General features: G+C 36.3%; 2 protein-coding genes across 2 annotated transcripts; both read right to left on the reverse strand.

The window, feature by feature from the left end:
• Positions 1-3,353: 3,353 nt before the first annotated feature.
• LOC114823840 (peroxidase A2-like) lies at positions 3,354-5,403 on the reverse strand. Its single transcript, XM_029099289.2, has 4 exons — positions 5,019-5,403; positions 4,536-4,724; positions 4,067-4,229; positions 3,354-3,928 (listed from the first exon to the last, which is right to left on the reverse strand). The coding sequence occupies exons 1-4, from the start codon at positions 5,229-5,231 to the stop codon at positions 3,519-3,521; spliced, it is 975 nt and encodes a 324-aa protein (XP_028955122.2). The 5' UTR covers positions 5,232-5,403; the 3' UTR covers positions 3,354-3,518.
• A 10,430-nt stretch (positions 5,404-15,833) lies between these two features.
• LOC103415591 (peroxidase N) lies at positions 15,834-18,364 on the reverse strand. The gene is made up of 4 exons (XM_029100504.2): positions 17,825-18,364; positions 17,498-17,680; positions 16,891-17,056; positions 15,834-16,424 (listed from the first exon to the last, which is right to left on the reverse strand). Exons 1-4 carry the CDS (start codon positions 18,047-18,049, stop codon positions 16,000-16,002), a joined length of 999 nt encoding a protein of 332 aa, XP_028956337.2. The 5' UTR covers positions 18,050-18,364; the 3' UTR covers positions 15,834-15,999.
• Between the last annotated feature and the right edge of the window lie 398 nt (positions 18,365-18,762).

The following is an 18,762-nucleotide window of genomic DNA, read 5'->3' on the forward strand; positions in this document are numbered from 1 at the left end:
TGCTTTAGATTAATGGCTACTCTCCAAGTATTCTGTAGGTTGCGCTTTATTTGATTTAATTATGGGACACTTTGGATGCGGTCCCTAGCTATTAACATTTTTTAATTGAAACCTTATTAGTTTTTAGTTTTTGATTGAGGTCCCTGACATTGATGTAATAATGTAAGTTACTATATTTTTTTAATTCAAAATTCAAAATTGAAATTTGTAATTGTTTATATTAATGAGATTTTAAATAAAACCCATAATTTATGGGATTAAAAATAATAAAATATAAATTATACTCTCTATTATATTGTGTGTGTGTGTGTATATATATACATATATGTATGGGTACATTAACCAAAATTAACAAAAAAAGTTATTGTACCAAAACATGGATACATTCTCAAATCAACGAAAAAGAATGTACCCATATAAGTTTAAACATGAATTAAAAAATTTGAATGGATTTTATATTAAAAAAAGGGTACATTTTACATATAACAAATTGATATATTTGAGAATGGGTACATTTAAGATTTAAAAAATTGAAAAATTATATGAATGGGTACATTTAAGATTAAAAAATTGAGAATCTTTTTATATATAAAAAAAAACTAATAGGTTTTAATTTAATTTAATTTTTTATTATTTTGGAAATGTTTGAATTGAAAATTAATTAGAAGTTTAATAGAGGTGTGAGTATTAAACCCTAAATTAATTACTAATTTTTATATTAAAAAATTATATAATAAACATGTAAATTCATTATCACATTAATGCTAGGGACTTGAATCAAAATTTGAGAACTAATAAGGTCTTAGTCAATGAACAGTAAAAACTAGGGACCGGATACTAATTTTTCCTTTAATTATATACAAGTTTAACATATAGATGAACAACAAGTTGACGTTTTAGGGTACAAGTATCAAATGTATAGCATGAGAAAATTGACCACGATGTAAAATAAGGCTGGTGCTACAAAATAATATAGGTATAACTTGTTTTTTTAATTGTATATCAACATTAATTTGACAACATGGACCAACATAAGTAAGAGAACTACGAGGAAAAGAAATAGGCGGCCACGGGTCTGCTATCTCGAAAATGATGTCTCCTCTATGTCTCCTTGTTTTTTTTTTTTTTTGACATGTGTTATGCCACTAACTCTAATTTTAACTTTGTTAACTTTCAATAAATTGAAAAAATACATAATAAAAGTAAAATCAGTTGACAGTTCGTCTTCTACATCTGTTCGTCTTCTCTCCTCCGCCATTTTCTTGTCTATTCAAATACCCAATTGTGATCGACCCAGCCCGACAAACAACAAATTTTATGTAAATTTTGGTTTGAAGAAGGAAGAAATATGGTAGATCGATATAAACTCGATTTGAATCGACCCAAAAACAATAAACGGCGAGAGCTGAACCGATCGCACAGTGCGATTCATTCATCATATGCGGTTTCGTTGGTCAGAGATAGAAAGAGAGAGTGGAAATGAAGCTTGAATGGCGGTGATAATTGTCATGGACAACAGCTGTTGGGGTTATTGTTTTTGCTGGGAAAAAGATTGGAAGGAGCTCCAAACTTCCTGTGTTGGGTTTTGGTGTGTTTATTGTTTTGGTTTTCTTTCGCCGGGGATGAAGATGAGTGTTTCATGTTTGTTTGCTGAGAAAAGATTGGAGGAAGTTCCAGACTTCCATTGTGTTTATTGTTTATTTCTTTAATGTAATAAATTTTTGTTTTCAAATACATATTAGGAGAGAAGACGAACTGTCAACTGATTTTACTTTTATTATATATTTTTTTAATTTCTTAAAAGTTAACAGAGTTAAAGTTAGAGTTAGTGGCATGACACGTGTCAAAAAAATAACTGAAAATATGATTTTAGCCCTTCAAACTCAATTTTCTTCATATAATACCCTACATAATTTTTTTACTCCAAGAAAACTTAGTGACTAGGATCCACATAAGGGAATTCATTAATTTCATATTACTTCACACATTTTACATTTTTCACATCCCTAAAATACCCCTATTACATATTTGATGTAGACAATTAATTGTAAGGAGAGAGTAAATGATTTTGCAATAATAAAAAACAAGACATTAATGTTAAAAATTTATTGCATATTAATTTTTTAGAAAGACTTTGAATTTTCATAAAACTATACGATTAAGTTATTTCACCCTACACTTGAATACTTTTGAATTTATCCTTTTTTTATTAATATATTAGAACATTGTATTTCCTTATCTGCATGCACATTAATTTACCTACAACAATTATACCATGGGTGTAATACAATATCTATGTTTTACAATGATGCAAAATAATGTTTATACCAACAACAAAACGTGCTTAACATGTGTACTAATACATGGAAAATAATTTACCTATATTAAGAAGAAATGTAGTTCGATGCATAGTATTAAAAATACTATGTAACACCCATGTTTATACAACAATAAAACGTGCCTAACATATCTAACAATACATGGAAAATAATTTACCTACAAGGTAGAGAAATGTTATTTGGTTGGGTGTGGTATAAAATTTTTTAATAATTGGAAAAATTAAATATAACTAGGTGTAGTGTAATTTCTTTTAATATAATTAGAACAAATTAATTTACCTACCTACTATTTGAAATGTTCATTTCCAATGATGCAAAATGTTCATTACCTAACTACAAATTAATTTCCAATAATTTACCTACAACAATTATACCATGGGTGTAATGTAATATCTTTCTTTACAATGATACAAAATATTGGATGTACCAACAACAAAACATACCTAACATAAGTACTTGTACATGGAAAATAATTTACCTATAACAAAAGAAATGCAGTTTGATGTATAAAATCAACAATATTATGTTCCACTCATGTTTATACAACAACAAAACGTGTCTAACATATATAATAATACATAGAAAACAATTTACCTACAAGTTAGAGGAATGTTATTTGATTCAAAATATATAATATAGGTGTAGTATTTTTTTTTTAAATAATTGGAACAAACTAATTTACCAACCAATTAATATGGATAAAATTGCTACAAAATATATCGCGAAAAAAAAAAACTACTTTTATAGTTTGACATGGATACAATTAATGCAAACAGTGTGTACATTTTATTTCACTTTTTCTACTACTTTTAATTTGGCATAAATTTAGGAATTTGGAAAAGGGACCATAAAGTATGAGTGGCATGGGTGTAAATAAATTGTATTAATAGGTCAATAGTGTTCCCATATGTTTGCAAATTATAAATTTGGGCTTAAACTGGATTTTTAAAGATATATGGATTTTTATTTAGAAATAATGAGTTGTAAAGGTCAAAATCTAAAGCACCCAAAAAATAAACAAGAAGACACCATTTATGGGACAGCAGACCCGCGGCCGAAATAGGCTGCCTATAAAATGACAAAATACTTAAGCCTCAAACTAACGGAGTGCCCTTATATATTTTGGGCACATACATAATCTTAATCATCTTTTTCAAAATACTAATGACGATTTTTCAATTAATTAACCCTTCTGCAATCAGTCCTAATCTCTCCATTGGTGCCTGTCAAAACTGCTATATTTCCCATATTGATCATGGACTGACCAAAGCTATCAAAGAAGTCACTTTGGCTATTTGCAAAGCGGTCCACAATGGCAACGGTGTCTCCGCTAGTTGAGAACAGCACCTGATCGGTCTGGAGAAGCCCGCGGTTGTTTTGGAGATTTGTAAAGTAGTGGTTGTCGAAGGCATCGCGGGTGGACTGGTCAAGGTCATTCAACGTATCTCCGCTGCCGTTTTGAGGACATGCTTGGCGGAGGGTTTCCAAGTATCCGGCTTCAATGGTCGGGTCCGGGTTGCCAGTGCCGCTGAAATTGTAGAGGCGGTGAACGAAAGTTGAACATCTTGCCCGGCCAAATGTATGAGCACCTAAGAAAGGAAACAACTACATTTAAATCTTTCAAAATAATTAGAGGTTGACTTATTAATTGGTGTATACTACTAGGTTAATCTGGTAATTAGTTGTACTATTATTCTGGTCAATTGCGTGTCTATTACTAGGGTTACCTGATAAAGCAACCAGATCAGTGGAATCTAATCCTGCATCGCGAAATTTTTGTGAAATTTGCTCAACGTTTTCGAGAAAGCTTGGAATGGCACTGGTACCAGCTCGGTTGGCTGTCCTACTGTCTCTTCTTCCCAATTGAGCTTCCCACGTTGGCCCTCCATTCTGCAACAATACCAATAGAAGTATTATTTGAGGAACTATTTGGATAATAATATATCAGGAACTGCTTAAATATATATGCTCCAAATTTCCAAGAATTATTCATTAATCAGATTGTCTCTTCACCGCCATTCGCTTTCTTTTTTATTTTCCTTGGGACTGGTTCTCAGATGGAATATTGACCATTTCCCAATTTCTTTCAGGGCTTGGTCCTCCTCTTAAATATCAGTTTTTATTTTTTAAATTTTATTAAATAACGTAACGCGAATTAATTAATTAAACTAATTAGAACTTTTAATATGTACTTACCGCAGAAACAAGAATTTGAGAAGCAATTGCTAAAATGTCAGAACAGGAGACAACTCCAGGGCAAACGTTCTCGACCGCAGTTTTGATATCATCTACAACGTCGTATCCGTCTGTCGATTGATTGGGAGGTGCATCTTTCTCGCTCTCTATCCCATCTGTGTTGTCCAGCATAATCGATCCATCACAACCCTGCATGCATGCACCGTTACCGTTACCATTATATTAAATTTAATTATTATAGCACATAAAAACACAATTCTTGTTTTGACAGAGAGTCCGTTATTAATAGCCGGGTTGTCGATATATTGACATATCAATAGAAAAACTTTTTGACGTCTTCGCAATCCATTATTAACAAATCCATCATTTATAAAAAGCGGATGCTCATATACATAGAATTTTCTGTATAATATATATCACATTATATGTTACTGGATGATATTTTTATCACTATATAACATATTCTTTAATGAATTTACGTACGTTGACAAAGCAGTCGTGGAAATGAACTCGGATGAGTTTGGCACCAATTCGGATGTCATTCTGTTGAGCTTGCTCGACCACACCGCGAACAATGCTCGTCACATTCGGGCATGTGGTACTGTAGAAAGTTGAGCTCAGTTGAGCGTTGGAATTTCCCAATATACTGGCAGTAACAAGAACAAATATTGCTGCTGCAATTGAAAATAAAGACATGATGATTAATTAAGAAATTCAAAATTGCGAGGTTGTTATCTATAGGTATAGTAGCTCTTATGTTGGGAGGTGAGATGGCTTCTATGAGGCTAATACTGTACCCTTTTATAGAGAGAGTAGTGGGTGAGATTTCAGGGATCTAAGAGCTATGTATTTTGTGCATGCTATAAGCAAATGACCAGAATGATCGTTCTTTGAATATTCATATGTTGAAATTTTCAGATAATTAAGCTGATGTGGGCCTGTTATTGCAATCAGGAACTTTTCTACGTCATGCTTGTAAGTTGAAGAATTTTCAAACTTTCCCGTGGAGGGCACGCGCAATTATTCTAATCAAAGTTTTGTATATATTTCATAGACTAATGCTAGGTCAATTTGTACATTAAATTATATATCATTAATAAGAAATAAACACGTTAATCATCAATTTTCATGTTATTTAGTTTACAAAATTTTGCCTACAAATTTAATTTCTCTAGCATTATCCTATTTCAAAAGTCCAGGGGCCATATATGGGTAATGTTAAGGAGACTAAATTTGTAAACGAAGTTTACAAATTAAATGATGTGTCACTAATAGGAATGAACACGTTTATTAACGCTTAAGTATCATTTCAATTTCAACTTCTATGTTATTTACTTTACAAAATTTGTCTATAAATTTAGTTTTCCTAGCAGATTCGCTATATATGGTCTCTATTGATGACTTAGTATAATAATAAATTCAGTAGGAAAAGAATTGGTCTGGGGAAGAAAAATGGAATTATGAAGCAATGATTGTCAATTCGATCAGCGAATATACCATATGGTTAATTAACACTAGCCTTCATGCACGCGCTCACACGAGTGAAGAATACATTTTTTGAATCACGGCGTTCTATGCGCGACTTACACGTTAATGTATTTATATATGTAAATTGATAAAAGGAAAGTCAAATATTTGAAATAAATGAATAATCTTAGATCATACTAGAAGAAAGTTATCATAAACTAATTACAGCAGCTGAATTCACTTAATAAAATCGGTCTCTATAGAATTTACATTAAGAATAGAAAAAATAATATTTCATAAGCAATTGATTGAATCACATTATTGCTAACCCATTGTGAGGCTAAGCCCACCCTTCCTTTTTAGTGTAGATAATATCATTTGTTTTAAAAAAAAAAACTATCATTTGACAACTAATTTAATCATATTATTATCCGCTTGAGAAAGACATTTTTTATAACCGGCATTACATGCCTCTTAAGATGTTTTGAACGTGTTTAAAAATAGATAAAATAATATTTAATAAACAACTGATTGAATCACATTATTGCTAGCACATTGTGAGGCTAAGCCCACACCCGTCTCCCTTAGTGTAAATAATATCGTTTGTTAAAAAAACAATCATTTGACAACTAATTTAATCACATTATTATCTGCGTGCGAAAGACCTTTTTTATAACCGGCATTACACATCTCTTAAGATGTTTTGAACATGTTTAAAAATAGAGAAATTGAATCATATTATTACTAGCCCTACTTTATTTGACATCAAAATCACTATTCACCATTTCCATTAGCTTTATATATAGACACTTGTCTTTGAATAAAGGTCATCACAGTTTGATTAAAGACACTTATCCAAATTAATAAATGCCCTGCTTTATTTGACCGTCCCACTGATTATTTGCCCAAATCTATAATTTGCAGAAATTTATATCCATACAATTAGGGTATGCATGCTTAGGGTATGCATGCTTATGGATAACATACAGTAATGATGTTTACCAATTTCTTCCATGCATAATAAACAACATAGGGATTTTGCTATACTTTTCTTTGTGTAAAGGTTGTTATCACAGTTTGATTAAGACACTTTTCCAAAATTCAAATGCCTTACTTTATTTGAATGTCCCACCGGTTATTTTCTCATCAATATTTGAATGTCCCACCGGTTATTTTCTCATCAATATTAATTAAGCAGATGGTGTATTCACTGATCTGGATGACAATATTGATTAAGCAGATGGTGTATTCACTGATCTAACTGTAACTAGACATATGGAACTAATTAGAGGTAAATCAACATGATGAGAAGAGAAATTCATTAGACCAAAACTAGCTTATTCGTTAGATAAAATGAAACTAAGGTTTTGTTTGGTATCTAGAATTGAATTAGAATGAATAACTTTCATATTTAAAATATCTTGAAGGAGTAAATGAAAAAATTGCATCTTACATGAATGCAGACGGAGAATTACTCTTTAAGAAAACTTATACATGCCAATGCCCTCCCAAATTGGAGGATTAATTAGATAAGTTTTCTCCATATCTAATCCCTTCAAATAAAAAAATAAAAAATAAAAAATAAAGAAAAAGAAATTTTTTTTTATGTCTATCTTAAAATATGCCATGAATTCCATGAGGTACCAAATCCAGTAACCATCTGTTCCAATTCTAGTCACCAAATGACACCTAAGGGTAATATTTAGACCCTGAAATCAATATTGTTGATATATTTCATACCGCGCATCATCTTGCAAAAGTCGACCCTTCTCTGAAGCAAAAGTGTGAATGGACTGATGCCCCACCTAGTATTGTCGCTGTCTATGCATGTATGCTTAGAGAGGATTGGTTTTTGTAATGCTTTTGATGAAATGAAATCTAACCGTATCTTTTTTTTTTAAAAAAAAAGAAAAAAAAAGAGACTTCTTCAATTTGGATATTGTAGGGAGTAGAAAACATGTGTATGATGAAGTCCCAACATTCTATAAATTTTGTATATGGATTGGAGGCTTTAATTGGAGCCAATCGAAGAACTTCTATGAGTTTGTCAAACCGTGTGGGTACGAACGTAGCTATATGGACGCGCTCATTAAATAAGTAGGTGTACATATTATCAATGGATAATATTAGCATTGTGGAGCCTAAAATACTTCCAAAAATTTTATAGGCGACACGTGAACTTTTATTTAAGAAGGACAAGATTGCCTTCAATAAATAGGCAGACTTCTCAGATTTTCCACGCGTAGCTCACATCCTTGAAGGACCCAACAGCTGAACACAACTGCCCACAGCTCACCTGCCCATGACAAAGAATTAAAGATAAGAATTAATAACCTAAATCCTATCTTTAATACATTCCTAATTAAAAATTGACTCCAATCAAGTAAGTAATCCTAATTTAAATCAATTAAGGATTATTACCCTATTATCTCAAGATATTATCTTCTATTAAATATCTTGGGAATATTTAGAGAATATTTCTCCATTAAACCCTAGATGGCCGGCCCTAGCCTTATAAATACCCCATATTCTACCAATTTTGGAGAGCTTTTTGTAGCCCTAAAAAAGCCCTAAACACTTTACTCTCTCAAAGAAACTTAGGCATCAGAGATCCGTTGACCTAACCCCCTCACCACCTCATGGGCGCGTGAGGCTTAAGTCTTTGATTAAAGGTGTTGATTGTTTTGCAGGTGCATTTTCGTCAAGATTGAAGACGGCAGAAATTTGCATCCACAAATTGGTGCTTTCATTGAGAGGTGATTCAAAATACGCAAAGAAACCTCTTGCATTAGTTTCTTGAATTTTCTGTTACGTTAAATTTCTCACACGTTGTATCAATTAATTTTTCCTAGAAAAGTTTATTGGTTAATCCCTGGACAAAGGATACGATGGTAAGAAATTCAGAAACTACGATGAACGGAACCCCGTACGTGCAAAGATTTGAACAGAAGAATAGAGACGAGAACATAGCCCTACGACGAAGATCCTCAAGGCTCAACACGACGGCAGGAGGAGCCCTACCGCTACGGAGCCGCACCACCAGCACTATCGTGACCCAGCAGCCACAACAAGGCCAACAGGCCACGACACCATTTCCACCAAACCCTTGGTAGAAGGCCCAGGTCCACTTCCAAACCCTTGGGTAGGATGCCCCGAACTTAGCAGTTGCCACAGCAAGCCCTAGGCAGGAGGCCCCGCACAGCCCAATGCAACGGCAGGCCTTGTTGCACATTAGGCTCGAACTTGAACCCAGAATTCAACAGCTGCTGCCAGCCAAGCAGCTCAGCGGACCCAAGCCCAAACCACTCAACCAACATGCCAAGATGTGGCAGCCCAACGACTAAAAGGGCCCATGGCCATGCAGATTCAATGCGAGCAGGCACCGGTACAATGCTCCCCGCAGCCCGCTCCGACGACCTGACCTGCAACCCAATCCATTCCAATGCCTCATCTAACGATCCATATTTCGACCATCGAACCCGCGATCGATTCATGGTTAATTACACCCCACTTTTATGTAGGACTACCCGTTTTGGGCTCAAGCTTTGTACCTGCAGTCTACTATACTTCCACAACACATGGAGACGCCCATCATCCAGGCTCTTCCAATCCAAATGGCGAACACCCACTGCCTCAGCAGGTCACTAATTTGACAAATGCCCTCGCACAGTAGACCATCTTGGTGAACCAACTTCTCGAGCGCATCGAGATGCAGCGCGCCCCAGATGAAGTGTCCCGAAGCAGGACAAGGGCAGAAGAACATGACTGGTTCCAGCAACGTCCTGGCAAAGAACCGCTCAGCCAGCCTGAACCGAGCATTCTAGCAGTGTACACTCTCGTTTGAGCCCTCAGGGAAATGTCTTTTCCCACCTAGATGTGCAGAGAAGCATTCATTCCTGACTCGGCTCACGAGTCAGTGTGCATTAGAGGTTGGGTCCGCACTCAAGACCTTCCGGGAAAAGCTTTCACACTAGGCTAGGCCCGTAAAGAGATCCTCCTACGAGGCAACGGAGTAGGCAGCCGCATGACGCACAGAGAAAAGCACGTGAGCAGTTCAGCTCAAGTTCCAATGGCAGCCACTACCCGATGCGATGACGAGCATCACAACATAGGTTTCGTGCACAGCAATCGCGACACAAACGAGTAGAATGAGCCAAAGAGCAACATGGATTGACAGGTCAACACTGGGGGCAGTTGGAGGCTTTGCTGCCCCACTAGGCCCAAATCTAGAAGGAAGTATAAAGGCTTGTAACAGAGCAGCTGCGCGGATTCCAGCTCATTGACACTACCGAAGATGCCCTATGCAGAGACATGGCCAACCTGAGCAGGTCACCATTTACATACGAGATTGAGCGAACAGAACCACGTTGGAAGTTCAACCTGCCACATTTCACCTAGTTTAGGGGAGATGAAGACCTGGACAGACACTTGATGCACTACCGAAGTGTCATGACCCTCTACACGAACAATGATGCTCTCATGTGCAAGACCTTTGCCACGACGCTACAAGGCGAGGTACAAGACTGGTTCCACACTCTACCGCCACGTTCATTCTAGAACTTCGACGAACTTTCCTTGGTTTTCACTAAGGAATATTCATCCTACCGCTCGATTAAGAATATATATGACCACCTTTTCAACATGAAGAATGACCCGAAGTAGTCACTCTGCACTTATGTCAAGAGATTCAAGGCGCCATCATCTTCATCATCTAAGCTTCATCTTTCTCTCCTTCAACTTCAATATCCATCTCTGCACTATGCACAATCACTATGCATGAGATCTCCAACAAAGTAAGTGCAGAGCACACCTAAATCTCCTTATATCATGCTTGTTATTATGTTAGATAGTGTTTAAGTTGTTGTGGTACAGTTTAAACACCAAAGTAACTCAAGAAATCATTTTCCAAATTTTCCTGTGAGGGACCCGTCCCTTTAAAGGCAATTTTTGGCCAAACCACGGCTATGTGGCCGGCGTGCAAGGTATCATTCTCTTCGTCTCGCTGTGTACTACAACTTTCCTTTTGTTTCACCCAATTTTGTTCAATATTGAAGAAGTTATATCCATATGAATCTTACCCAGTTTCCGGCAACCTCCGAGGCTTTCAGGGCGTTTTTCGGCCAAACCACGGCTAGTTAGACATCAAGCGAGGTACCATTCTCTTCATCTCTTCGAGAGCTACGATTTCCATTTTTGAATCACTTGATTTTGTTGAGTATTAACAAAGTTATGAATGTATAAATTTAGAGAACCTTCCGGCCGAATTCCGGCCTTCTTCTTCCTTGGGTCCGGTGACCCATCAAACATAGGCCCTTCGGGCCTTTCCTGCCGAGACCAACCCAAACCCATTTCTCTTTTTATTTTGTTTTAATTTAAGGCCTTTGGGCCATTGCTGTGAGGGCCTAAGGGCCGTGCACTTTAAACCCCAAACCCTTTTTTATTAGTTTAGGCCTTTGGGCCAAGAACCCTCAAACCTTTTTTATTTTCTGTTTTATTTATTTTTGGTTTTAAAGGCCATTGGGTCTTATATTTTAAAACCCTAAACCCTTTTAGTTTAAAAACCTAAACCCAACCCACCTAAAAGTCTAAGCCTAAACCCTTTAACCCTTCCAACCCTAAACCCTAGTCGGCTCAAACCTTTTTGTGGAATATTCCATCAAGAATATTCTATTGACGTTTACAAAATTATTCGAGACCCTTCTTAGGGTAATTCAACGTTTTGAATCCGTTTTCGACGTCTGTTTTCCCAAATTAAATCGTTGAGTATAGTTTTATTAATTGGACCCTTTATGTGCTTAGGGAATATTTGTTACGTTTTCGTGGTTGCTAGTTTGCGTGGCTCTTCAGCGGCTAAGTATCTGTGAGTGAACCCCTTCTAAAAATGCATGTTTTAATAGTAGAAATGCATACATGAAAAGCATGATTTGATGATTACATTTTATGAAACGTTTTGTGAGATAACATGCTTACTGAGGCTATTTTGAATTATTACTATTTTTCTTATAACCCGTGTTCTTATAGAATATCTGATGGATGACGATATGATATTTAGAACATGTTTAGAACACCTCTCTATAGTATAGATGATGGATGACTTTATGCTATTAAGTTGTTTTTCTATATATATATGTTCAATGGTTTTGTACTTACCTAGTGGTCCTTTCCGTTACGGGACGTAGGGATAGATTCTGGTCCGTCCCAGGCGACGGTTTGGTGTTGGCATAGGGCCTGTGTGTTTCCTCTGGCTATTTAGCACAGGGATGGGGAGCTGGCATGGGGCCTGAAGTGTATTTTCCTCTGACTGTCTGCTAAGAGACGGGGAGCCAGCATGAGGCCTGGGGGTTATCGGACATTCACTAGTGATTATTATATATAAAAGTTATGATTTGAGACAGTACACGACATGCTAGGTTTCGGAAAACCTATGTTTATCATTATATATGTGTTTTCATAAAACCTGGGGGTTAGTACGTTGATAGCTGTTTTACTATATATATTTTATATATATATATATATATATATATATATATATCAACTTGGTCCACTCATGTTTGTTTTGCTCCCCCTTCAGGACTTAGAATCGAGGCATACAATCCCGGCGTCCAGGCATTTCCGCATCAGCATCTTCAAGTTCTCTCGATGTAGGACCCATTCTTTTATTCTTTGAATTTTATATTATTTCTTTTAGTGTTCTAGTTAGTTGTATGTTCTAAACACGATCCTTAAATGCATATTCATTATTCTTTTATATTTCTAAGTCTTATCCATTCCTTATTCTTAGCATTTGCATTCAATAAATGGCTTTCGTCACCCTCGGGTGTCGGCTAGCATGTGCCTATCCTGGTATTCGAGAAATATCAGGATCAGAGCGTGTCATTGTATGTTTTTTTAGTTAAGATTTAGGGATTCAATTAAGCTAAGGCCGGTTGCTTCCTAGCTAGTTAATTAATATTAGATTAACTAGGGATAAAGGAATCCTAATGGATTAACCCTAAATATGGATGTGGTCAGTGGCATGGTAAAAAAATGAGTAACAGACAGACTGAGGTTGTGGACAGGTGGAAAAACCAGAAGCAGGGTGGTTAAAATGTAACTTTGACGGGGCTTGGAAGGAATAGGGAAAAAAAGGGGGGAATTGGAGTGGTGTTCAGAGATGACATGGGGCTGTTTGTGGCGGCGATGGCAATGAAAATGGAAGGCATATCATCTCCGATGTTAACAGAACTGGAGGCAGCCCGAGAATTAAGCACGGAACAGCTGGAACTGAAGGGAGGCGCAGCTTTGGTCCTTGCTGCTATAACTCTTCACACGGAAGATGATTTGTCTTTGTGGGGAAATAGAGTAAATGAGGCATGCTATTTCCTACACTCCATTCCGCAAACCAAAATCAATCATACTCGTAGAGACACAAACAAGGTTGCTCACAGATTGGTGCAGGTAAGTCTTACTTTAAATCAACGACGAGTTTGGTTCGAGTCACTGATCTCCTGACAGATTGATAGTTAATTTTTGTAATTTTGTTGGTCACCTAACGATTAAATAACAAACAAATTGTTCTCTCTCGTTTCTATCTTCTTCTTCTTCAGCTATCTTAACAAATATAAGAGGTCTTACATTTCTCTACTTCTCATTAAGTCGTCGCATTAGGAATATATGGCAGTGCAGAGGTTTTCTTGAGGTTCAAGCAATCGTGCTTAAGATTAATGGCTACTCTCCGAGTATTCTGTAGGTTTAGCTTTATTTGATTTAATTATATACAAGTTTAACATATGTATAGCTTGAGAAACTTGACCACGATGTAAAATAAGGCTGGTGCTAGAAAATAATATAGGTATAACTTGTTTTTTTATTGTACATCAACATTTGACAACATGGACCAACAAAAGTAAGAGAAATGCGGGAAAAGAAATAGGCTGCCTATAAAATGACAAAATACTTAAGCCTCAAGCTAACGGAGTGCCCTTATATATTTAGGGCACATGCATAATCTTAATCATCTTTTTCAAAATACTAATGACGAATTTTCAATTAATTAACCCTTCTGCAATCAGTCCTAATCTCTCCATTGGTGCCTGTCAAAACTCCTATATTCCCCATATTGATCATGGACTGACCAAAGCTATCAAAGAAGTCACTTTGGCTATATTCCCCAATAAGCTTGAACCTAAGACCATTCAGTGTATTTTGTTAGGATATGCTGCTCAATACAAGAGGTATATTTGTTATGCAGTTAAAGAGAACAAATTAATTGTCTCTAGGCATGTTTTATTTAATGAGACACATTTTCCTACCGTACATAGGCTGAGTGTTAATATGCCTAGTTCATCTGTGTCTTGTACTTCTACAACCTTTGTTGTTCATCCTAATACCTTTCGAAAAACTCTGATCATCCCTATTTCTTTACCACATGTGTTTGTACCACCATCAAATGCTCTTACACAATCTGTCACTCAGTCCACTCCTCTCAACAATGGTGATCTTGTCTCCACTACCTCTACCTCAACTTCAAGCTCAAAATCAATGTCCCACAGTCAGGGATGGAGCTAGAATTTTCTTCTAGTGGGGGCAACCTAAAAAACACTATGAAGACCTATTATAGTATGGTTTATAACCAAATGATAATGGGGATGATTTCAAATGACGATGTTGACAACTGCAATGTTACAGAAATATCAGTAATAGTGGAAAGTGGCAAATTGATGAGAAAAATATTAACACATGAGAGGCGGAGGAAGGGTTTTTCAGTTTGAATGACAGAACATGACCATTTTTGCTCATATTATATTTGATATGGAGTAGAAGTAGTATGAAGCTATGCTTGATATTAGACATATATATTTTATTTAAGGTTAACACATGTATATCTATAATTGTAGTATGCAGCTTAACCAACGAATTACTTAAGTGGGGGCATCTGCCCCCAGTGGGCCTTCATTGGCTCTGTCCATGCCCACATTGTCTCAGAGTTTCATCCAAATACTAAATTATCATGCTCCAGAATTACAGATTGTGCCCATTTCTTCTCAAAATTGTCATCTTAGGCAGACAAGGTCAAAGTCTGGTATTTTTAAGAAGAAAAAGGCTTTTAGTGTTGCAGTTCAGTCGGAGTCAAGTAAAGAACCATAGTCATTTAGTGCAGCTTCCAAGTCCATACAGTGGCCAAAGGCAATGATAGAGGAGATGGATGCTCTTATTCAGCAACATACATGGTCTCTTGTTCCTCTACCTCCCGATAAGAATTTAGTAGGCTGCAAATGGATAGACAAGATCAAGATTCTTATAATTCATACAAGACATTGAGAAGATGTCAACGGAACTCCGTTTTGGTCCGCCAAGATTTTTTTATTGATTCTATGTTTTCCAGCTTAAAGATTAGTAAGAAACACTTGACTTTAAGTAATGATAATTCCACTTGTGAATGGCTTATAAGTTTACCTTAATTTCCAGGCAAAAATACTCTCTCATTTTTGACAAAAATTGAGAACAATAAATCACGACTTTAATTATAAGGATCCAAGTGAAGACACAAGTGAAGGAAATAGCTATCCAAGTGAAGAGAAGATCAAGGGTCAAGTCAAGTGACACTTGTCAATAGATTAAAGGGATGAGCTGTTACAAGTTGTTAGAATATAGTTGGGATAAGGAGATGGAAGATTAGCAGCTAAGGAAAGGGAGATTATATAACAGCAATTGTAACCATAACTTGACAATCAAGAAATCAAAATATCTCTCTCACTCTCTTTCTCTCACTCTCTTTCTCTTCGTATACATTCTGTGCAAATTCTCAAGAACACATTCATTGAAGCTTTCATAATCTTCATATTAATTGGGTTTACGAAATTAAACTTATACGTCTATAACAGTTACTACACGTGGAAACTTCATTGTTCAAAACAAAATAAAAGGACTTGACTGTATTCATACCACATACAGTCTACATAAAAGCAATTAGGAGCCAGGATTGCAAAATGCAAGTACACTGCTAGCTAGACATATTTCACGCATTAACAGCCCTGCAGTTCTTTCTGATCTCTCCAGCAGACCCAGTAAGAGGACTAATATTCCCCATCTTGATCATAGAATTAGCAAAATCAGCAAAGAAACGATTAATATTTGAGTTATAGCTTTGGACCAAACTTTTGGTCCCTGTTGTCACAGCTGTATCACTTGAAAATAGAATTTGATCTGAACTAATGAGGCCCTTCCCGTTAATCAAGTTCTGAAAATAATGGTTGTCAAATAGATCAGCTGACTTCCGATCAAAAGGCGCGGTAATGCTTCCATCAGCGGTCAGCGGACATAAGTGCTGTAGATCAGTTAACATGCTTTGTTCCAATGTAATGTCAGGAGCACCTGTTCCTGCGAAGTTGAAGAGTCGATCTCTGAAAGTGCCACACCTTGCCAACCCAATTGTATGGGCGCCTACACATAATTAAACCCCTTTAACACTTTAATCAACTGGTAGATTATATCAACTAATGATATATATTCGCTCTTAATTAAACAGAGGTGAAGAACAAGAGTGAAGAACATGACAAAATCTGAAGAACCATCAACTTAATTTCCCATTAACATGGACTAAGTGTCTCAGATACTTGCCGACATATTAAAGCGAGAATTTTTTTTTTCTTCCCAAAGTTTTATTGGATATGTGTCCGACTCAGTCCGATCTTGTCTAGTTCCAGCCACAAAACGAGATTAAAGACTAACACTGCTAAAGATATTACTCTCTAGCATACATATTGATAAGGACGATAAATTTAACGCGTTCTTTGAATCACATGCTCTTAGAACTGAACATTTTATACTCTTCTCTCTGCATGCACAAGAGAATTGCACATGAGACTAAAATAGAGTGTTGAAATCACTATAGGAAGTATATATGTACCTGATAAGGACACAACGTCATTGACATTTAGGCCGACAGCGGCAAACTTGGAAATGATGCTGTCTAGGGCTTCAAATGGTGCAGGAAGTGCCCTATTTGCTCCTGTCTGATTTGCCACTAGACCATCTCTTCTTCCAAGTAGAACTTTCCATGAAGTTCCTCCACTCTGCAAAATGTGCAATATTATAGTAGAACATTACATAACATGTTTAATTTTGAAATAATTATCTAATTAATAATGGCATGCATGATATTATCTAATTTCTGATGGCACGAACCCCAATAGATAATAAACATAATTAGCAAAGTTAATTAACTTAGAGATCGCACTTGGTGCGATGGCAAGTGCCTTCGCCCATGAGCGGTAGGTCTCGGGTTCGAGACTTGGGAGCAGCCTCTCCATAAATGGGGGTAAGGTTAGCCGACATTCACCTCTCCCAGACCCTGCGTAAAGCGGGAGCCTTGTGCATTGGGTACGACCTTTTTTTTTTAGCAAAGTTAATTAACTTAATAAGAGCCTTTGCATGATGGCGGGTTCATACCCCGTTGGTGGCTAATCTAACAAAACCTATCGCTTGACAAGAAAAAAAAAAAAAAAAAACCTTACTAAGAGCACAGAATCTCTGGCAGCCATGGCTAGTATATCAGCACACGACACAACTCCACTACATAAGCTCTCCACAGAGCTCTTGATTCTGTCAACAACTTCAAATCCTCTTGCTGAATTCAAATTTGGTCCGGCATCCTTCTCACTGCCAGTTCCATCCAGTAGTAGTGACGCATCACAACCCTACACATGTACATGAAAGGGAGATCATTTAAAATTGGGAGGCCTATGAGCTGCAAATAAAAATTGTGATGCATGGATAAATAGAATTCGGTAATAATAAAACCAAAAACAAAATCATTATCAAATGGATCCTTAAGAACTCACATTCACAAAGCAGTCATGGAAGTGAAGCCGCAGCAAAGAAGCAGCCATTCGCATTTCAGACTTGACAGCATTCTGAACCTCTCTTCGGACAATTTTGAAAAGATCCGGACATGTTGCCTTGTAGAAATCTGTACTTAATTGGGCTTTCACAACAAAACAAAAGGCAAAGAACGTGATCAGTACCAAAGAGTAATGACGGCTAAAATTAATCGGTGACCTTGTCATGGTTACTTAAGGGATGACACACTTAATGCTAAACAAAATGGTTAAGGGCTACCTAAGTTGTATGGACATTCCTTGAACTCCATTTATAGCCACAATTAAGCGTAAAACAACAATCTTTTAATCAACTATAGAGTAGTGTATAATTTTCTTTATCTAGTTGAAAACTAGCTGGCTAGTGCTTATGATGTATGGTGGCAGCACCCAGTGCTTGACTGCTTAGTTGCCTCGTGAACTCAGAAGACTGCACTGAGAGGGTGAGACTGATATTAATTAGCATAATCTCAAGAGATTAGTGCATTTAATATTGCCGACAAAGTAGATAACTGAAAGAGTGGCCTAATTGCTCTCAGTTGTGCTTATAAATATAAGAATTTTGTATATGCAAGTTCATGAACCACAGAAGATGGGCAAAGCATTCTATATACGATATAGTGCATGCCAACAGAAAGCCAAATGCCTTTCTGCTACCACTTTGGCGCGCACATGATTAAATTATGCTTGCATTAAGAAATTTTTTAACAATCAAATTAAGCTTAGCATGCATTTTGACCAACTTGAAAATGAAAATTATTATTCACTTGATCATAGTGATTTCTCTAAGTAGGGTAGTGTTATCCACACACTTTTTTTTTACTTCTCACACACCCTTCTTAAATTTCAGCCGTCGGATTGAATGAATTAAGATCATTGACAAAAGATTAATAAGGACTTGT

The sequence above is a fragment of the Malus domestica genome, chromosome 03 (genome assembly GCF_042453785.1).
Source record: "Malus domestica chromosome 03, GDT2T_hap1".
In the NCBI taxonomy this organism is placed as follows: Eukaryota; Viridiplantae; Streptophyta; class Magnoliopsida; order Rosales; family Rosaceae; genus Malus; species Malus domestica.

What these genes read in the sequence shown, in the direction of transcription:
- LOC114823840 (XM_029099289.2), bottom strand. Translation starts at nt 5,231, where the DNA reads ATGTCTTTATTTTCAATTGCAGCAGCAATATTTGTTCTTGTTACTGCC. An exon ending in CTCAAATTCTTGTTTCTGCG is followed by an intron (nt 4,230 to 4,535) that starts GTAAGTACATAT and finishes GTATTGTTGCAG; the next exon opens with AATGGAGGGCCAACGTGGGA. An exon ending in TGATCTGGTTGCTTTATCAG is followed by an intron (nt 3,929 to 4,066) that starts GTAACCCTAGTA and finishes TTCCTTTCTTAG; the next exon opens with GTGCTCATACATTTGGCCGG.
- LOC103415591 (XM_029100504.2), bottom strand. Translation starts at nt 18,049, where the DNA reads ATGACAAGGTCACCGATTAATTTTAGCCGTCATTACTCTTTGGTACTG. An exon ending in TCCATGACTGCTTTGTGAAT is followed by an intron (nt 17,681 to 17,824) that starts GTGAGTTCTTAA and finishes GTACATGTGTAG; the next exon opens with GGTTGTGATGCGTCACTACT. An exon ending in TGACGTTGTGTCCTTATCAG is followed by an intron (nt 16,425 to 16,890) that starts GTACATATATAC and finishes AATTATGTGTAG; the next exon opens with GCGCCCATACAATTGGGTTG.